This window comes from Amphiura filiformis, chromosome 12, assembly GCF_039555335.1.
Source record: "Amphiura filiformis chromosome 12, Afil_fr2py, whole genome shotgun sequence".
NCBI classification, from domain to species: Eukaryota; Metazoa; Echinodermata; class Ophiuroidea; order Amphilepidida; family Amphiuridae; genus Amphiura; species Amphiura filiformis.
In genome coordinates this window covers 3,461,900-3,481,252 of record NC_092639.1, presented here as the reverse complement: position 1 = coordinate 3,481,252, position 19,353 = coordinate 3,461,900, and the positions used below count along the sequence as shown (strand labels likewise).

General features: G+C 36.1%; 1 protein-coding gene across 5 annotated transcripts in view; it reads left to right on the top strand.

Moving 5' to 3' along the window:
- Positions 1-19,353, top strand: part of LOC140165668 (uncharacterized) — a 144,605-nt gene that overhangs the window by 102,967 nt on the left and 22,285 nt on the right. For all 5 annotated transcript variants that reach the window (XR_011860751.1, XM_072188970.1, XM_072188968.1 and 2 more), the window contains one exon: positions 1,847-2,022. Coding sequence is in view for 4 of the 5 variants with exons in the window: in XM_072188970.1 (XP_072045071.1) it covers positions 1,900-2,022 (123 nt within the window). In the remaining variant the exon portion in view is untranslated. The remainder of the gene's footprint in view (positions 1-1,846; positions 2,023-19,353) is intronic.

The following is a 19,353-nucleotide window of genomic DNA, read 5'->3' as shown; positions in this document are numbered from 1 at the left end:
TTGAACTGATTTGCTATTTAGTGCAACATGGGTGGATAGTGTACTTCAGTGAATAGATCCTATGCATATCTGGCAAAATGTATTTATTTCTTGACTATCAACCCATTTTTTGCCAGTCTATACTCAAAAAAATAACAACAAAGTAATGTGAATGAAAACAACAACAAAGTAATTGGAGTGCCATTTGATGAATTGAAGTGATGTATCATTTGCAAAGGTTTCTGGGAGGGTTGAGATACCATCTCGGGGCTCCATTACTCCTGTGGATCATCTTTGATTGGGAGATGATGATAGCATTTGGTGTGTATCTAGTTGTAATCAAAAATCCATTGATCAAATTCTTGATTCAAAAGCAATTCATAAAGAAAATAACTCACAACAACTATACCAATTTACCTCCACATTTTGAGAATTTCCGAGATATTTTAAGGGGGCTAATTGTGTGTAGAACCATATCAGGTTTTGTGCATATATTTGCCTCTATACATATTATATGTTGCTGGAAAATATCCGGTGAGTTGAGTAGTACAAGTCTAATCATGTAGATAGATATTGGGGATATTTTCACACAGACAATACTATTATTGTGACCTACATTTGTCTGGTGCATTGATTGACACTTTTTTTAAACCCCTGTATCCTGGCCTGTACTGTGCTTAGTTTAAAAACAATACTCTTGAAATTCTATCTTGTATTGTTATGCTTTTGTGATACATTGTGATACATGAAGATCAGTATAAAATTATTTTGGAGAGGGGGGATGTTTGAGGCCCGCTTTGAGGTTAGGGTTACACCATTTCAGCTTATTTAGTAGTCGACTAGTTGGCACTAAATAGTCATGATTAGTCAGCACTAAATAGTCACGACTAGTCGACTACTAATAAATATTCAGATATCAAAAGTAAAATTCTAGACCTGTCACTTTCACACCCAAAATACACAAATCAACATATGTACGGTATGTTTAAGAATGAGTGATGCAGGCAATTATACAAAGACATAAGGTATAGACATTACAAACCTTCCTTTTACAAATGTCTCACTGACTGCACATGGATCTTGATGGATTGAGGGATTTTAAATGTTTGCAAATGCAGCAATACAACTGACCATCATGAGACATGGTAAATGCCTATGGATAAACATGCACATAACAAATTATTTTAGCAACATTTGTTTGGATGAAAATGATCAGTTTGCTAAACTGTATATTATTATAGGTGTCTTCATTCAACATCTTGAGGACACAGTAGATTAGTCATTAGTCAACTGTCAGCAAGTCATAGTTGAAAGTTGCGACTATGACTATTGGCGACTAAGATGGTGCCTTTTCATGTTCAAACAATTTGTAAAAACACCAAAACAAACACAATATACACACACACACCCCCCCCCCACACAAACAAACAAAACCTAAACAAAAGAGAGTGGCATTTTGTTCCTCATGAGCGCAGTTGATGTCAGATTTAGTTCAAGTCCCGGTGAGGTTGGAAAATGTTCTTGTGAATAATAACTGCGCTAGCTTGAAATTCCTGTTATCAAGAAACTATAGCTAATTGTCTCGGTTTACCCGTATGTTATGTTACTTAGGGAGCTGATCCTGGTTGCGATGGTTATAATATATGTTGGGAAGTCGAGGAGTTTGCACCTATATTGAGCTGTGTCCCTGGATATTGTAAAATGGTTGGGCAACAGTGGTCAGTGAAAATCTGTAAAGTGTGTAGTCTTGTGGGTTGGCATTGTGTAGTATAAATCCCAAAATTTATTTATTTATTATGAACTTCTAAAATTTGTATTTAAAATTAAAATTAGTATTTAACAATATTTACATTTTCTATCTTTACAGTTTGTTTCTAAAAACGAAGCCAGCAGATCTTCTCGCCATTGTGTGGTGCTATAATGCCTGATCGCAACAATGGGAACAATAGTGCGCTGATCTACGCTTTCCACGAGGCCAATCAGGATCTCCGCTCAGAGCCAAATACTCCTGCTGCTAATATACTCAGATCTGTGAGAGAACAGGTGAGGTCAGGGTCTTGTTTTATTCTCCTCAAATGTAACCTCCCATAATGGTACCTGTGATACTACTTTTTTGACAGCTGCATGTTTTGTAGATGTTGAAGCCAGTCTTGATGTCTGCTCAGATACTCCTGCTGATATACTTGGATCTAGCCTTAAGTTGATTAATTTCGTGTAAGGCTAACACTACGTTACCTCTGAGGTAGCTTAGTGTTAGCATCCGTCTGAACAAGTATCATGTTTACAAGCATAAAGCTTAACACAAAAGATTTGCCACCGAGAAATATCTTTGGTTGTGCACTAACATGAAGCGATCACTGCAGCTAATACGGCGGACATAGAGGTAACAACTGTAAGGTGGGATTATGTGGACAGGTACATCCCGTCAGTCTGTTAGTACGAACCACCGTCAATCCTAATTTTTAGGGTTAGGGATCCTAACCCTAATGCTAATCCTAAATCGAACTGTAACCCTAACCCTAAAAAGTATCGAGTGTGAAATGATGGCCTCGCACTATCTCTGGGATACGCTAACATGGAGGTGTTGGTGTTATGCTAACATGGAGGTTTAGCTCCTGTCTGAACAAGCCATCTAAGAGAGAAGAGTGAGTCAAATTGTATACTCCTCTGATACCGCCTACCTTGATGGTACGCATGGTACTACTTGCCTGCATTCCACAAACCCATACAACTGAAACCTTTCAGGTCAAAGCTACGTTATGCTGCTGTCAAAATGTAATCAGATCTCACCCAGTTGTTCCACGTGAAAATAATGGTATTACCCATGTTATATCAGGCGATAGATACATGTACATGGCTGGGTTTCAAAACAATTGGATCAACCCGAAAATTATGTTTGGATGTAATTTATGTGAACTCACTTTTGTGACCATTTTGATCAAGTTCACCCCTGCACATTAAGTTGGTCGAATCCTCCTGAGTCCTCATTCACACAATAAACCACGCCATTGCACATAATCACTGCTGCTCATTGGTTGGACTCTGCTTCGGTTTTCCGCTTTTTTACAAATGACCCGAAAAGAAACTCTAATTTGCCGAAAGATGTAAATAAAGATGTGCAATTTTAGTCATGTGCAATTTTTTTTCACTCGCTCAGTGTTTTTTTTCTTCCAACACAATGGGGCTGGTTTACAGTTTAGAAAAGGAACTTTTAACTCATTAATGCTTTCTAAGTTCCCCCTATACATGTACCTTCGTGGACATATCATCCAATATTTTTAGTGTGTAATTATGAAGCAGTGTGCATTGGAATCAAGTCGGCAAATCTTAACAGGTTTGCCCAGAGCGACTAACTATCTGTGGTACAACATGGCGATGTATAATGTGACAATACTTAGTCTAGGCTATGCGGTAGTATGTTAGCTAGGAATCGGGATCTGTAGGAAAATGAAGGCAAGCTTGCCTCACTCGTCCATTCACTATAATATTATTCCACATCCTATTTTTGTTAAAGTCTATAGTCCATTCAGTTTGTTTTGGAGTCGTATAGTATATGTAGAGCTTGAATGCTAAGGTGAACTCTTTTGCTTACATGTGTATGTGGGTTGTGATGCATGTTTGAGCTCCCAAAGATGCACATTTAATAGTTTGCTCCTATGAAAGAGTTGAAGTAGCTTGAAATGCGAAAAATTGACAGTGGCACAATGGTTAGTATATATGAGTTCGCATTTGGTGCATGTCATGAGGTCCTTTGTTCAGTTCCTAGCAGTGACGACTTGTTGGGGTATTGACTTGGGGTTAAGTCTGTTTAATTGGCAACATCTGTAAAGTGACCCCCGTTCTCCCATGGTGCATTTAAAATTGACCTTTTCGGTAAATCCCATAAGCCTTTGGGAGTACACCTGAGAACTCATCATTTTACGTTACACCAACTTGCAATGCACAGTAACGATGTTCGATAAACGATGTGCGCATCGGCGCAGATCGGCCTGACTTCAAATGATGACATCTCAGGTGTACTCACAAAGGCTTATGGGATTTACCGAAAAGGTGAATTGGGTAAATGAACTATGAGAGTACTCTATCCTCTGGAGCTGACATTAAGCCTTTGGTCAGTGTTCGAATTAAGTGGTTGTCCGATTGTCCGGGACAACCAAAATAATGATCGGACAAGTAAAAGTTAAGAAGGCAGTTGTCCGATGGACAACCATAGTCGAAAAAGTCCTCAGTGTAATTTCATAAAACTAGGCTCAAAAGTTGCCTCAAATTGCATTATGCACATCATTTTCGAAGTAACTGAATCCCTAAAATGCCGAACTATGGTCTAATTTACTTCAATAATTAATGTAATGCACAGTAGTACTGATTTGTGAGCTCTAATTTTAACAGCAAACATCGAAAATCGCCGGCGAGATTCTTGTGCCGCCATGTTTTTTTCCAGGGTTTGTTGACATGACACTGCCCTCTATTGTTAAAATTAGGTTAAATGTTGGCTAGCCGGCAGGGGTGGGCGCCGGGCGGTAAATACCAGGGAATTTATTCAATTTAAATTAAATAAATAAATTTTAAAAATGAAAAAAAAAAAAAGAAAACTTATCCTGGAGGAAGCATATTTAATTCTGATATCCATATATAGGAATTTCATGGACCCAATGGAATTATTTAAGTCATCCTTTTGGAGGCTTTTTTGGGGGGTTATCCAGGTTGTTGTCAAGCAGAAACATTTTTTTTTTTAATTTTAAATTTTTTTTTCTTATAGAAAATGTTAAAGAATAATGTCAATGAAATACAAGAGATAGGCTAATTTAATGTGGATAATATCTCCCATCTGTTTTCATGACAAGTAAATCAGTCATGTTGCTTGATTGGGTAGTATTATCTTATGACACAGGTGTCTAGATATTGACAAACATGTAATGTAGAGCATAGTCCGAGGTGAAAATCTACTATGCTTGCATGGCACACATTATAATGTGTGTGTATTGAGGATGCTCACAGCAGCTGAAGGGACTATCCCATCATGCAATGCTGCTCAAGATACCAAATATATATACAAAGAGTAAATTTGAGTAGCTTCTTAAATATTGAGAGCAGACCTGCCAACTGTCCCTCATTTTGAGGGACTGTCCCTCATTTGGGATTTACCAAAGTGAAAATGAGGGACAGTTCTGTTTTCTGAAAATTTCAGTGATGGCAAATTTAAATGTAGGAACAGCAGAAAATGATGAAAATGTCTCTTTAAAATTTGCTATAGCATTCTCTTTAGTCTATTGTGATAAATTCAGACCTGCAAAACCTTCTCTGAATTCTGAAAGTATTGCGCACCTTAAATCTTTGAATTTGTCGGTACCTGGTTTGTGTACATGTACAAGGTTTTGGTCTCAATGTCCCTCATTCTGACTTCGGTAGGTTGGCAGGTCTGTAAGAGGTGTGGATAGGTTCTCAATACTTTTAAGGGTCATATTTTTTTTACAAAAGTCTAAGCATTCCTGATTTAAGCGAATAATAATTTGAAAGTTGAAGGCACATGCAGTTCTATTAGTCCTCCCCCCCCCCCCCAGAAAAAATGGTTTGTCTCAAAGCTTGTGCATGCATTTGTAAAATAGCACAATTTGAAGAAAAAAAAATTTCTTCAATTTCAAAATACCATAAAAATGCCAAGTCCGGAATAATAATATTTAAAAAAATCGCATTTCACATTTGTTTTCAAACATGTGAGCTTTGAGCCAAACCTTTTTTTTTTTACCTTGTACTGCAAAGCATATTGAAATAGTTCTTTCAGGTGCAATGAAGGATGGTTATGATGAATAGGATGTTCACTTGTACAATTTATTCTGACCTGTAGGGATAACGCCAGTATCTCCATTATGATGGTAGGGTGTTCACACACATTACAGTAGATATAGTTATCACTGTCCACATCACTGTAATATTTCTAAGGTAAGGTTGAAACAGTGCTGTGCTTGAATGATATTGATTGATTGATTGATTTTTATCAATTTCATTATCTGGGCAAGTGTGCTTTTCACAATTTATAGCCAACATGCATGTGTGCAGTTTTAAAATTAACAGAACTGTTGGTGAGAGGTCAGTGGTTGATTTTCTGATTGATGGAGTTTGATGTGTTTTTGACTTGATTGCAGGTGTAGTTTGGTTGGTTGATTTTCTGATTTACTCATGTTGTTAAAATTGAATGATTGCTTGATTAAGTGATTGATTAATGCATGAGGGCAATTGAGTAATTGATCACTTAGTTGGTACATAATTGTTTGATTTTCTTGATTGATTGATTTATCAAATGAAGAGTTTAGATGCAAAAAGCGATTAATGCCAATTTCAAACTTTTTGAGTTACAGCTACCAACATAAATCTGTTTCTTCTTCCATACCTCGCAGACCTTATATCAGGCCATTCTAACTTCTAAAATTAGAAAAGAAATTAGACTACCACAAAATTATACCATAGCGCACTTTGATTGCATGTCACTCATGTCTATTCAGTGTAATTTACAGTGACCTCAATGTATTCCTAGTTAGAGATTCTTTCCCCATTGCATATTTGAGGTTTTGGTGCATATGGTAGTGAATGAAGTATAGTAGTTTAGTAATGATCATTGGCCCCAAATAATTTGATTGAATCTGCCTAAAAGCAGCTCATCTCATGTCAGCCAGCAAACATCATTGGGCTATTCCAGAAAATAGATGCACACCCCCTATAGAGGAGTTCGGATATCCGGACTTTTTGTCCAGTCGTAACTGTTGGAAATCCAGACTTTTAAAGTGCCCAAAGGCAAAAAAATCCAACAGAAAAATAGTTTAAAATCAGAAATCCTCAATATGAGAGCTCATTTTCAACATTTCCGTGATTTTTCCTTCATTTGATTGGATTTCCAAGCTTTTTCCAGTAACATTGGCAACTGGAAATCCAGTCGTTTTCAGAAAGCAAACTTGGAAATCCGGACATTTCTTTGATTGAAAATTTACTCCTCTATAGGGGGTGTGCACCTATTTTCTGGAATAGCCCATTGGGCTATTCCAGTTGAAATACATTCACCCTCTATGGAAGAAATGGCCTTAATCTCACACATCAGGGGAGGGAGGGGGTATAGATTTCAAATGGAGTCATCCATTCAGGTAAACCCATTTAAAATTCATAGTCCCTGTTTTGAAGATTAAGGTCATATATTCCAGGGGGTGTATGGATTTTAACTGGAATAGCTCATTTATGCACTCATTAATAAACATCTGTGTACACCCTCCTATTTGAAGGAAGGTCTTGAATCTACCAAAGTTTTATGCACTCATCAATAAACATTTATGTGTCACCCTCCTGTATGGAAGTCTTGGGTATCAAGCATCATTTATGCACTCATCAATAAACATGTTTCACCCTCCTTCATGTACCTGAATGGATATACCAAGCATCATTTATGCACTCATCAATAAGTGTCACCCTCATTGTCAATGTCATGTTTATAATGTTTTTTACATCTTGTAGGGCCCAATCACACAGCCATGATATAGGCTCCACTGATACAATGTATGATGTACTCCCATAGTAACCTGATGCATGATCTTGTCATTGAATTGAAACTTGGCACTAGACAATGACATTCTACGCCAGGGATAAGGTGATGCATGTTATTTTCATACATGTCTGAATATTATTATTGAAATTTCAATTGTTTATGGAGGTAAAAACATTCCTGCACAATAGCTTTTAAACAAACATGATATAATGGAAATTTTTCAAATTTGAAAATTTTACAAATGAGTAAAATTTGCCCTGTAAATCTTCCGATCCTGCCATATGGGTCAGTCCGAAACATCCTTGAAATAATGTCCCCTTGAAAATTTACAGAAAATCCTGGCCCCCACCTAAAATCCTGGCCCACCCCTCTCTTGCAGTGGCTTACAAAATTAATTGGCCCAATCGTATGCTTGCTGCCATTGAATTAAAAAAATCGGAAGTAGGCCCCATCCTGATCTTTTCTGTGTCTTGCAAATATCTCTTAACAACTAGATACTTGCAAGTTGTAGGAGGTCAAGTGAAAATAAATCCTTCTTTACAAGTGAAGTTATCATCAGCATAAGATCATGATGATATTGCCACATGATGAGTGATTAAAACGATAGGTTCAAGTATACAGTTGAAATGATAATGATTAAAACTTGGAAACCTATAGTCTGATCTGAGTGATATTGTAACAAATAATTATTTCCTTAGCTTACAGCCAAAGGCCAAAAAAAGTTGAGACGCCTATCTCTCAAATCTGCATGCATCCTAGCACAAAGCCCTGTGCACTGGCCTTAATTATTAAAAAAAATCTTAAAAGTGGCAGCGTGGCGACAAAAAACATAACAGCCATTTTGTGTTTGAGAGACAATTTTTTTACCTTATAATGCAAGTACATGAAATAGTGAATTTGTATCCATTATTAAAGTATTCATTTTCCAAAAAACTGAAGTTTTCACTAAAATTGAAAGAAATCATGGCGATCAACAATACAATCCATGCAGAAAATTAACCGATGCAACACGCCAGGGGGAAATATTTCCCAGAAAAAAAGGGATAAAAAACATTGAACTTTTGGAGAAAATGCACGCATTTTGGGAATATCATGGACAAATCGCGCAATTTCCAAAAATCGCACATTTTCGGTGCTATAATAATTATTAATAAAAAATAATGCTAGAAGCTAGTGGAAGAATGAAAATGCATAGTATTTTCACATTTATACAATTTGAATGATTGGCTTTGCTAAAGCTAGCCTGTAATTCAAATCTTGCATTTGCACATATTATTACCATAATAAATTCAATGTGTTACTGTTAAGTCTGGAAAAATATTCCCCCCCCCCCCAGTCCAATAATTGTGCATCCTAAGCTAATTATATTCTGTCGGTCCGTGCCACGTCACTTCCGGTTGATGATGCGACTCATGGTCGAGTGAAAACATTCGATTTTTGTTGATGATTTCTGTCATTGGTGTTATGTAAATTTCGATCGCAAATAGTCAGTGGAATCAAACAACCGTTTCTAAGTCTTCAGAGTGGAAGAAACTTACGTGATTTACCGTTTATATACTGACAAACTTAAAATTAAATTCAATGGTCGAGTGTCGTTTTTTTCCGAAATTGAGGGTCACTCCAGCAACATCGCTATGTAGCCTCCTTCACAGCCGGTTTCTGTTGTTCACAACAAACCGTGAGCCACATGCAGTTTGGGCCCGAGACTAGAGATAGCCCGGATGTCCGACCGACAGAATAGATAATAATAATAATTTAATACGTAATAATTATAATAATAATAATAATTTAATCATGATAATAATAATCTTAATAACACTGACAGATTTATTGCATAAATTAGAAGTAAATTGACAAAAGAACAACATCTGTGCAAACGTCGTGTTAGCGCAAGAGAATGGCAATTGCATTTTGGTTATTTTATGGATGCATTTTTGTGTTTCAGTGTGTTTACTATAATTTGTTTATTTGCTGCTAAGCAGGGTATAATTAGTGTCACAATTTTGCATTGGAAATTTGTGTGATTCCATAGCAATTTGGCTAGATTGTAACAAAATGCGATGTGATACCGGTTATATTATGCCCTGCTGCTAAGACTTGTAAAACGGGTGTGATTCCAAATTTGTACAAAATTTTTATTGATTTTCAGCCCGTTTTGGGGCATTTTAGCCCAATTTGACATTGTTTTTCAGGATTTTCTTCTACTTTCAGGATATTTCACAAGCTTTGAATCACACCCCTGGTAAATGTTCTTAAAATGTGTGCATTTACTTATAATTATTTTCATTGAAAATATTTATAAATTGAGTTATTAAAATAACTCAATTTTGCCCAAAATGTCACATACTTCATTCTTGCACAGACCCAATGGATTCGCTTTCAATTTTCATCTTCATCTGCTTCTGGAGTAAGACATCACCACTGATGCAAGCAGACCGGGGAATGATACTGGAAAAATGATTATTTTTGTGTGTGTAAATTTTCATACTTTGCCGATTTGTAGCCATATCACTTGTTTTAAAATTCTTGATTTTGAGTTTTCTTACATACATCTATACATAAAAAGAGCATATTTGCTTGTTTTTATTTTCACCTTAGCTGCATTGAGCGCAAAAAGCGCAAAAATTAATGTACCGCAAAAATTTTACCGTACTGATATTGGCATATGGTGATATTGATCATAAACATAAATGTTATGAATTGATATGAATGAGATAACAGTCACCAAGTTGAATGGACTCTCACCATCTGCTCCCTGCCTGCCACAGTAATGTGTCCTATTTGAGCGAGTCGCAAATGTAGTACTGGCTGGATGCTGTCTGATAGCCTTTGATATGGGCGTCAATGAATCCTGGAAGTGGGGACACAGGGACATGTCCACTACACACATACACTCTTTCGGAATATGAATCGCTTTCTGTAATTATTTTTTAAACTTCTTGACAATTCAGGTCAATTGGTGATTGGTTTAACTTTACCCTCTATTGTGGCATTGATTTCTTTTCTACATGGGGGAGGGGGTGGGGGGGGGGCGGGGTTGTAAAAAATTGCCAAGATTCCACACAGTTAGTGCAAATACGAAATGGGGTTTCCTGAATGGTTGGCTGTATTTGAAATACACTCCCATGTTCAGGAGATTAAGGCCATGTCTTCCATAGAGGGTGTATGGATTGCAACTAGAATAGCCTTATGATCCGATTGTTGGAATGTGACAAATCGGATAATATATATGTGCTGGGCTACTACTAGGGTGCAGTTATGTTTCCAATACATAATATTGGGGGTTAAGGGCAAGTAGGCCAATATCTGCAATAGCTGCCAGATTTGTTATATTTTGAGAATGTGTACAAAATAGAATGCAATTTGTCAAATATCTATAGGGCATCTATTGCAGATAGGGCCTTCTGGTCCTATTCCCTGGATATTATAAACTGCTTAACACCCATACCATTTTGTGTTCCAATATTTCCATAATATCCTGCAAGTGACAAAAAAGATTTGTATGTGTTTGGGTATTAGCTAGCTGCATTGGTGTCTACCATGCTCTAAGCTGCTTCAGATGAATAAATCCGATTTACTTCACAAATAGCAGTGTATCACGGGAGATATTGTACCCTTCCCAGAATCCTTTGCAATATGACGCATCACCTCATTACAGCTAATGACACTCCGGTAACCTTTGTTTTCATGTTGAGAATAGACTGGCTAAACAGTCAAGATATAAACATACTCTGGTATGTGCTCTGTTCATTGTAAAGGTACTTTTGTCACTATTGCCCCATGCATGGCACTAGATAGCAAATCAGTACAGAAAATTGAAATCGAAGAAATGCATTGTGGGAAGTGTAAGATATCTTCTTTGATAGTGTGTTGTGTGTGGAAAACATCATGCAACACTACATCATCAAATCCCATACATATGTGACAGTATACAGCACATCTGAGGTGATGTACATCTGCATTCTGCACTACAAATGCTTGTCGGAATGTATTTATTCATTGGAGTACAATTATTATTGAATGAAATGTATTTTGTTTTACATGGTTATTAATTGAACGTTTAGTAACATTCTGTTTAATTGATCATTTGACTTGATTTGATTTGATTTTCTAATTGTTTACTATTACTACTATTTTAATTCATTGTGGACTATCATGGCTAAATTATGTAATGTTTAAAGGCTTAAATGAAAAATAGGCTTATATTTATTATTTTGATTTAGTCAAGCTTTAAAACATTAATACTTCAGTAGATATAAAAAATAGTTATCTACTGAAGATATGAATTTGAGATGAAATATTTCATATTTTAGTGTTATACAAAAAGTTGGTTAATTTGAGAGGGAAACATATATGAGTATGACCAGATTGACAGCCTCATCCCAGGGGTATATAAACTTGAAAATGTCCTAATTTTTGGTATGAAAATAAGCACTTTCGGAAGTTAGGGAAGAAAGAGACCTCTTACCCATTGCAAAACCAGGGACTGTCTTTTGGAATTTGCAGGAGAGCAATAAATAGCTTTTAAGGAGAGCTGTTTAGAGCATTTACAATAGAATGTAAGGAGAGAATGGTCGACTAAGGAGAGCTACAAATTACTCCCCTCTATCAGATTGAAGGAGAGCAGTAGAGTGTTATTGCTCTAGCTCTCCTCAAAAGGCAGTCCATGCAAAACATGTAAAGTCACACAAATATCCTTGAACGTTATGGTATGGAAAAAAAAATAAGCCTTTTCGTAAAAATATATACCTTTGCCTCATCCTCATCTCCTCTAAAGTGGATATATTTTAAAAACATCAGAAGAAAGCACACATTGTTCTCATCATCAAGGTGAAATTTTAGGCCTGATATGTTCGGTTTAGATGTTATGAATGAAAAAGAGATCATCACCCATAGTGGTTCCCACACTGTTCTATGGGCCATTGTGAAACATGCGTTGGCTTCTAATATATCATAACTGCCAGTCAGGGTCTTAGGCAGGATTTGAAGGTTTGGGTGTGTAAATTCAACACTTCCTACACGGCTGGCTGCTTCTGCCAGTGTAATTTACCTCACAATTTGGGAATCAGGTTATTTTGGTGCAGGCCTCATCAATGTGAGGTATAAAACACAATACAAAAAAATCTGACCATGCCTCTTTGCAGTGTTATAAAAAAATCTACTGAAGATATGAATATGAGAGGAACAAAAAACCTGGCCATGCCCCTTTATTGCAGTGTTATAAAAACTTGTTATCTACTGAAGATATGAATTTGAGCAGAACAAAAAAACTGACCATGCCCCTTTATTGCAGTGTTATAAAAACTTGTTATCTACTGAAGATATGAATTTGAGCAGAACAAAAAACCTGACCATGCCCCTTTATTGCAGTGTTATAAAAACTTGTTATCTACTGAAGATATGAATTTGAGCAGAACAAAAAACCGGACCATGTCCCTTTATTGCAGAGTTACACAAAACTTGTGCTATCTACTGAAGATATGACTTGGAGAGGAACAAAAAACCTGACCATGCCCCTTTATTGCAGTGTTATAAAAACTTGTGCTATCTACTGAAGATATGAATTTGAGCGGAACAAAAACCTGACCATGCCCCTTTATTGCACTTTGCAGAGTTACAAAAACCTGTGTTATCTACTGAAGATATGAATTTGAAAGGAACAAAAAACCTGACCATGCCCCTTTATTGCAGTGTTATAAAAACTTGTGCTATCTACTGAAGATATGAATTTGAGCAGAAAAAACCTGACCATGCCCCTTTATTGCAGAGTTACAAAAACTTGTGTTATCTACTGAAGATATGAATTTGAGAGGAACCAAAAACCTGACCATGCCCCTTTATTGCAGTGTTATAAAAACTTGTGCTATCTACTGAAGATATGAATTTGAGCAGAACAAAAAACCTGGCCATGCCCCTTTATTGCAGAGTTACAAAAACTTGTGTTATCTACTGAAGATATGAATTTGAGAGGAACAAAAAACCTGGCCATGCCCCTTTATTGCAGTGTTATAAAAACTTGTGCTATCTACTGAAGATATGAATTTGAAAGGAACAAAAAACCTGACCATGCCCCTTTATTGCAGTGTTATAAAAACTTGTGTTATCTACTGAAGATATGAATTTGAAAGGAACAAAAAACCTGACCATGCCCCTTTAATATTGCAGTGTTATAAAAACATTATTGCAGTGTTATAAAAACTTGTGTTATCTACTGAAGATATGAATTTGAGAGGAAACAGGTACTAGGTGGTTGTTGATGATGATGAATGTTGATAATGATGATGGTGTATGGTGATAATGAAGATGATGTATGGCGATGATCTTGATGGTGTATGATAATGATGATGATGTATGATAATAATGATGATATTAATGATGCTGTTTGATGATGATGTTTGATGATGATGGTGATGAATGATGATGTTTGATGATAATGACATCTGATGATGATAATGATGATGATGACATATGGTGATAATGATAATGATGATGATGATGATGATGAATGATGATGATAATGATGATGATAACATATGATGATGATGATAATGATAATGATGATGATGATGATGATGACACTGACAACCATTCAGCAGCTGCAGCTTAAAACAATACCCCTCCTCACAATAAATAGATAGTTCTCATGCATCATACATCGTGGAAGCTTATTCCCATAACACACATTACGTGCAGAGAAGATAGCTTACCCAGAATCCTTTGCAACATGATGTATCACCGTATTTCATCAAATGACACTCCATTACTTTGTACAGATTCCTGTTTTTTTTTTGTATTTTGAGAATGATTAGACTGATTAAACATGGATCAATATTCACAAATAAACATATTTTGCAAGATCTGGATGTGATCTGCTCATTGAGGTACTTTTTGTTACTACCAATCCATGTTGTGCTAGATAGAAATGGAAGAAATGCATTATGGGAACTGTAGATGTCTTCTCTGCATAATATCTGAATTCACAGAAAAGAGCCAAAAAATTGAACAGTTCCTGAGAAGTGAACATCTTCCTGTTCATTCAAACTTAAAAATAGAAGGGGAAACTGAAAAAGAAAAGGGGGAAATATCCCCTTAGCCTCGCTACATGGTAAAATCAGTTATACCAGGAACCAAAACTTGATGATAATGTAATCCTGCCATTTATAAATCACTACAGGGCCCCTTGCATAAATTACGGCTAAGCGCTAAATTGGATTTTACATAGCAATGCGTGCAGGTGTCTGAGACATACATTCTTTTTTTCTTGGCCTTATCTACTGAAGATATGAATTTGAGCAGAACAAAAAACCTGACCATGCCCCTTTATTGCAGTGTTATAAAAACTTGTGTTATCTACTGAAGACATGAATTTGAGAGGAACAAAAAACCTGACCGTGCCCCTTTATTGCAGTGTTTTAAAAACTTGTGTTATCTACTGAAGATATGAATTTGAGAGGAACAAAAAACCTGACCATGCCCCTTTATTGCAGAGTTACAAAAACTTGTGCTATCTACTGAAGATATGAATTTGAGCGGAACAAAAAACCTGACCATGCCCCTTCATTGCAGTGTTATAAAAACTTGTGTTATCTACTGAAGATATGAATTTGAGCGGAACAAAAAACCTGACCATGCCCCTTTATTGCAGTGTTATAAAAACTTGTGTTATCTACTGAAGATATGAATTTGAGAGGAACAAAAAACCTGACCATGCCCCTTTATTGCAGTGTTATGAAAACTTGCTATCTACTGAAGATATGAATTTGAGAGAAAACAGGTGGATATTGATGTTTGTTGATAATGATGATAATGTATGATGATGATAATGATAATGGTGTATGATGATGATGATGATGATGGTGTATGATGATGATGATGATGATGATGATGATGAGGTATGATAATAATGATGATGCTGTTTGATGATGATTGATGATAATGATGATGATGTTAAATGATGATGATGATGTAAGGGGATAATGATAATGATGATGACACTGACAACCATTCAGCAGCTGCAGCTTAAAACAGTAACCCTCCTCACAATAAATAGTTCTCATGCATCATACATCGTGGAAACTTATTCCCATAAAACACATTACGTGCAGAGAGAATATCTTACCCAGAATCCTTTGTAACATGATATATCACCGCATTTCATCAAATGACACTCCATTACTTTGTACAGATTCCTGGTTTGTTTATTTTGAGAATGATAAGACTAATTAAACATGGATCAATATTCACAAATAAACATATTTTGCAAGATCTGGATGTGATCTGCTCATTGAGGTACTTTTTGTTACTATCAATCCATGTTGTGCTAGATAGAAATGGAAGAAATGCATTATGGGAAGTGTAAGATACCTTTTCTGCACAATATGTGAATTCACAGAAAAGAGCCAAAAAATTAAACAGTTCCTGAGAAGTAAACATCTTCCTGTTCTTTCAAACTTAAAAATAAAAAGGGGAAACTGAAAAAGAAAGGGGGAGAATATCCCCTTAGCCTCGCTACATGGTAAAATCAGTTATACCAGGAACCAAAACTTGATGATAATGTAATCCTGCCATTTATAAATCACTACAGGGCCCCTTGCATGCACACATGGCCCATTTATATTATATTATCATATAAACTGATAGCCATACTTGCCTGAAGATAAATACCACACAGATAAACTTACTCATGCTTTTTATAGATGCGGGATTCACTTTTATTTTTTGTGCAAAGAAATATTCAGTCTCATCATTTAGGTAAAAAAAGTACACATCTCAAAGCTGCCGGGTGCATTCGTTTTGTGGTGTGCATTCGTCTCGGAGAAATTGGCCAGTGTAATTTTGTTTACACATTTTTCCCTTCCAAATGTATCGGTAAAAAGATGTTTTAAAGCATTTGTTGAAAGAATTGTGTAATGAAATGTAATGTAAGTTTGAAAGTTCTGATCATCTCAAGCTTATTTTTAACCGAGATGGTGGGGGGGGGCACTTTCGGCATTGGGTTATAAGATCTTCGCAAGCATTGAGTACATACTAATTTTTTGGCAATTTTATGGCTAGGACTAGTGGATTTTATAATATCAGAGAGGGCCTTTACGGTCATGGTCCCCTATGCACTGAATATTTTATTTTAAAAGTGCTAGACCACGGCTGATAATGCATCAGAAACCTGATAGAGACTTAAGGCTCAACTGAAATGGCATTTGTCTACCGATCCGATATCGGCCGATATCCGAGCTGATCCAATATCGGTAAAAAAAATAAAAATTTTGGGGTGTTTTTCATCAGATTTTTTTATTGGATGGGTGATGGATGACTGTTACGCATTTTTCAAGCTGTCCAAGTTCGACCGCTGGCAAAGGCCTTGTATGATTGTATAAAATATTGATCAGTATACTTTGCTCCACATAATGTATCTATTTGAAACACAGAGCATATCCCAATTTTAAAATAATCAAATTTTATTCAATCAAATTTAAGCAGAGAGTTTGCTCCTTTTCCTGGCACTGAAAAAAAGACAATTCTGACTATGTTCCTGGATTTTGTGATAGCAGGCCACATATACCAGATCCCATATTAGCCTGATAGGTGATGCTTAGTTCTCTCTAACACCATATACGTGGCCCAATTGCACTTACAGTTCACACTACCATTCACAATTTCAGGGTGTCGAGGTTTGTGGGTTTCAAATTTGAGGGGGGGGGGAATCAGAATCCAAGAATTGACCAATTTGTATGTTTATATTAAATCTTGGTTATGGGTCTGGACTGGGGTCACATTGAAACCTGTACTAGTTGTGAGGCATAATTCAAGTCAATGTTTATTCACCGTGTAGATAGAGCCAAGTCAATTATTGAATTATCACAATTCAATTAATTAATCTAGGGTTGCCTAGCTGGCCAACCAGACAGATAGCAGGTTGAATACATCATGCATTTATCATTTGCGAGGATTGTAGATGTACGTCTTCCCAAAATGTCACAAGTAATCTTGAAAACCTCTGGCAATGACTCTTAAAACAAAAAGAAATATTTTGTCGAGCAGAATCGTTATTACAGGCTACATACAATATGATGGACTGACAAGGCTCAAATATTCTTTTGATTTACCGAGTGCCAGTGTTGACTGTAAAAAATTCAAGCTTGGGCTATAACAAAATTGGCCCTATGAATAATTAAAGGCCACTATTTTTGTTATTATTTTCTCTGTTTTGCCTCTTATTATTCCTCTGGGCAAATTTACAAGCTCATGCAGCATTAGCGGGAACACCAATAAGGGAACACAGATGAGGGCTCATAATTTTGAACAATCTATGAAATGAACCCTTGTACACTTTTTTGAAATTGACAAATATTTTTAACGAGGAGGAGGGACTATTTTGTGCAATTTGAGGGTGAGTCATTCCAGGGGTGGTCATTCTTATCTTGGCACCCTTGTATTTTGAGCAATGGATGAATTCCCCTTTCAAATTGAGCTTATTAGCACTATTATTGTCTAGCAAGGCATTAGCCAGAGGGGTGTCCAGGTGTCATTTGGACGCCCAGTTTTCAATTTGGACACCCTAAAATTCTGATTTTTATAATGGAGTGAATAGGAGTGGACACCCAGATTTTGAAGAATAAGGTATTTTTGACCATTTTGGACACCTTAAAGACACCCCTCTGGCTAATGCCTTGTTGTCTAGCACTTTGTTTATATGTCTTTCTCCTTTTTTTTTTTGTATTTTGAATGTTTGTTCTCAAAAAGAATTTTAAAGACATTCTAGATTTCGTTACTGTTGACTGAAAATAAGCTTATGATGATGATGGTGATTTGACTAATATATGATAGAAGCAAGTGTAGAAGATTTAAATAAGGTCATGCATTTCTTCAACAGGGGGTGTATGGAATTCAAATGGATTTGCCCATTATCACAAACAGATTTCACCTGACAAATACACAGTATCAGGTGTTTAATTAGAAGAACCTCTTGGGATTGGTAAATACTAGAAACACCTCTAGCACATCAATCACAGGTGAGGATGCTGTGGTGCTGACAATCTAAATCTTAGCTTTGACCCATTATCAGTGATGCACATCATATTCAACGATTGAATCAATATTAATACTCTGCGTGCTGGCTTCAACATAAAAAGTCACAACTTTTGGGATACTTTCCCAAAATATCGAGAGCGATCTCAAGAACCACTGAACCAATACTAGGCTTGTTTGTACTCATGTTGATTCCAAATATGGTCATGAAAATGTACCATTTTGAAATTTTTTATTTGTTAACATTTTAAAACTTGTCGTCTGCAGTCAACACAGGTGTGTTAAACCTTTGCGCACTATAAAGATTTTTGTAATGCATTTATTTTTGTGTTATTCGTGTTCCAAGCAGCTACATGTACTGCAAAAATAATACAAATATATTGCTTCAAGTGTATAAGTGAGGAAGCTTAAGATCACAGCTTTAAAACAACTGAAATAATCAAAAATCGGCAAATTGCAAGATGAGATTATCAGATTAATCGAACAAAAACATATGTCCACTTTTATAGCACTATCGTTGTAGCAAGATTTGTCTTTTTACTATACATTACTATAAAGCGTAATATGTTGTGGCACAAAATATTATTTTGAAAGAGCCCATGTTTTTTGTACCATGGCAGTTTTCCAAAATTGATTTCGTTCCAAAAATTTTTAGGCAAGTGCAAAGGTTTCTTATTATTAATTAAGATAGCAATACGAATATACATATAATACAGGTTTTGGATTGGTCCTGTTCACAGTCTTCAGTGATTGCATCAGTAATGCAAAGAGCAAGAGTTAACCCCAAGAGAAGTATCTGCCGATTGGCCAAAAAGAAGCTT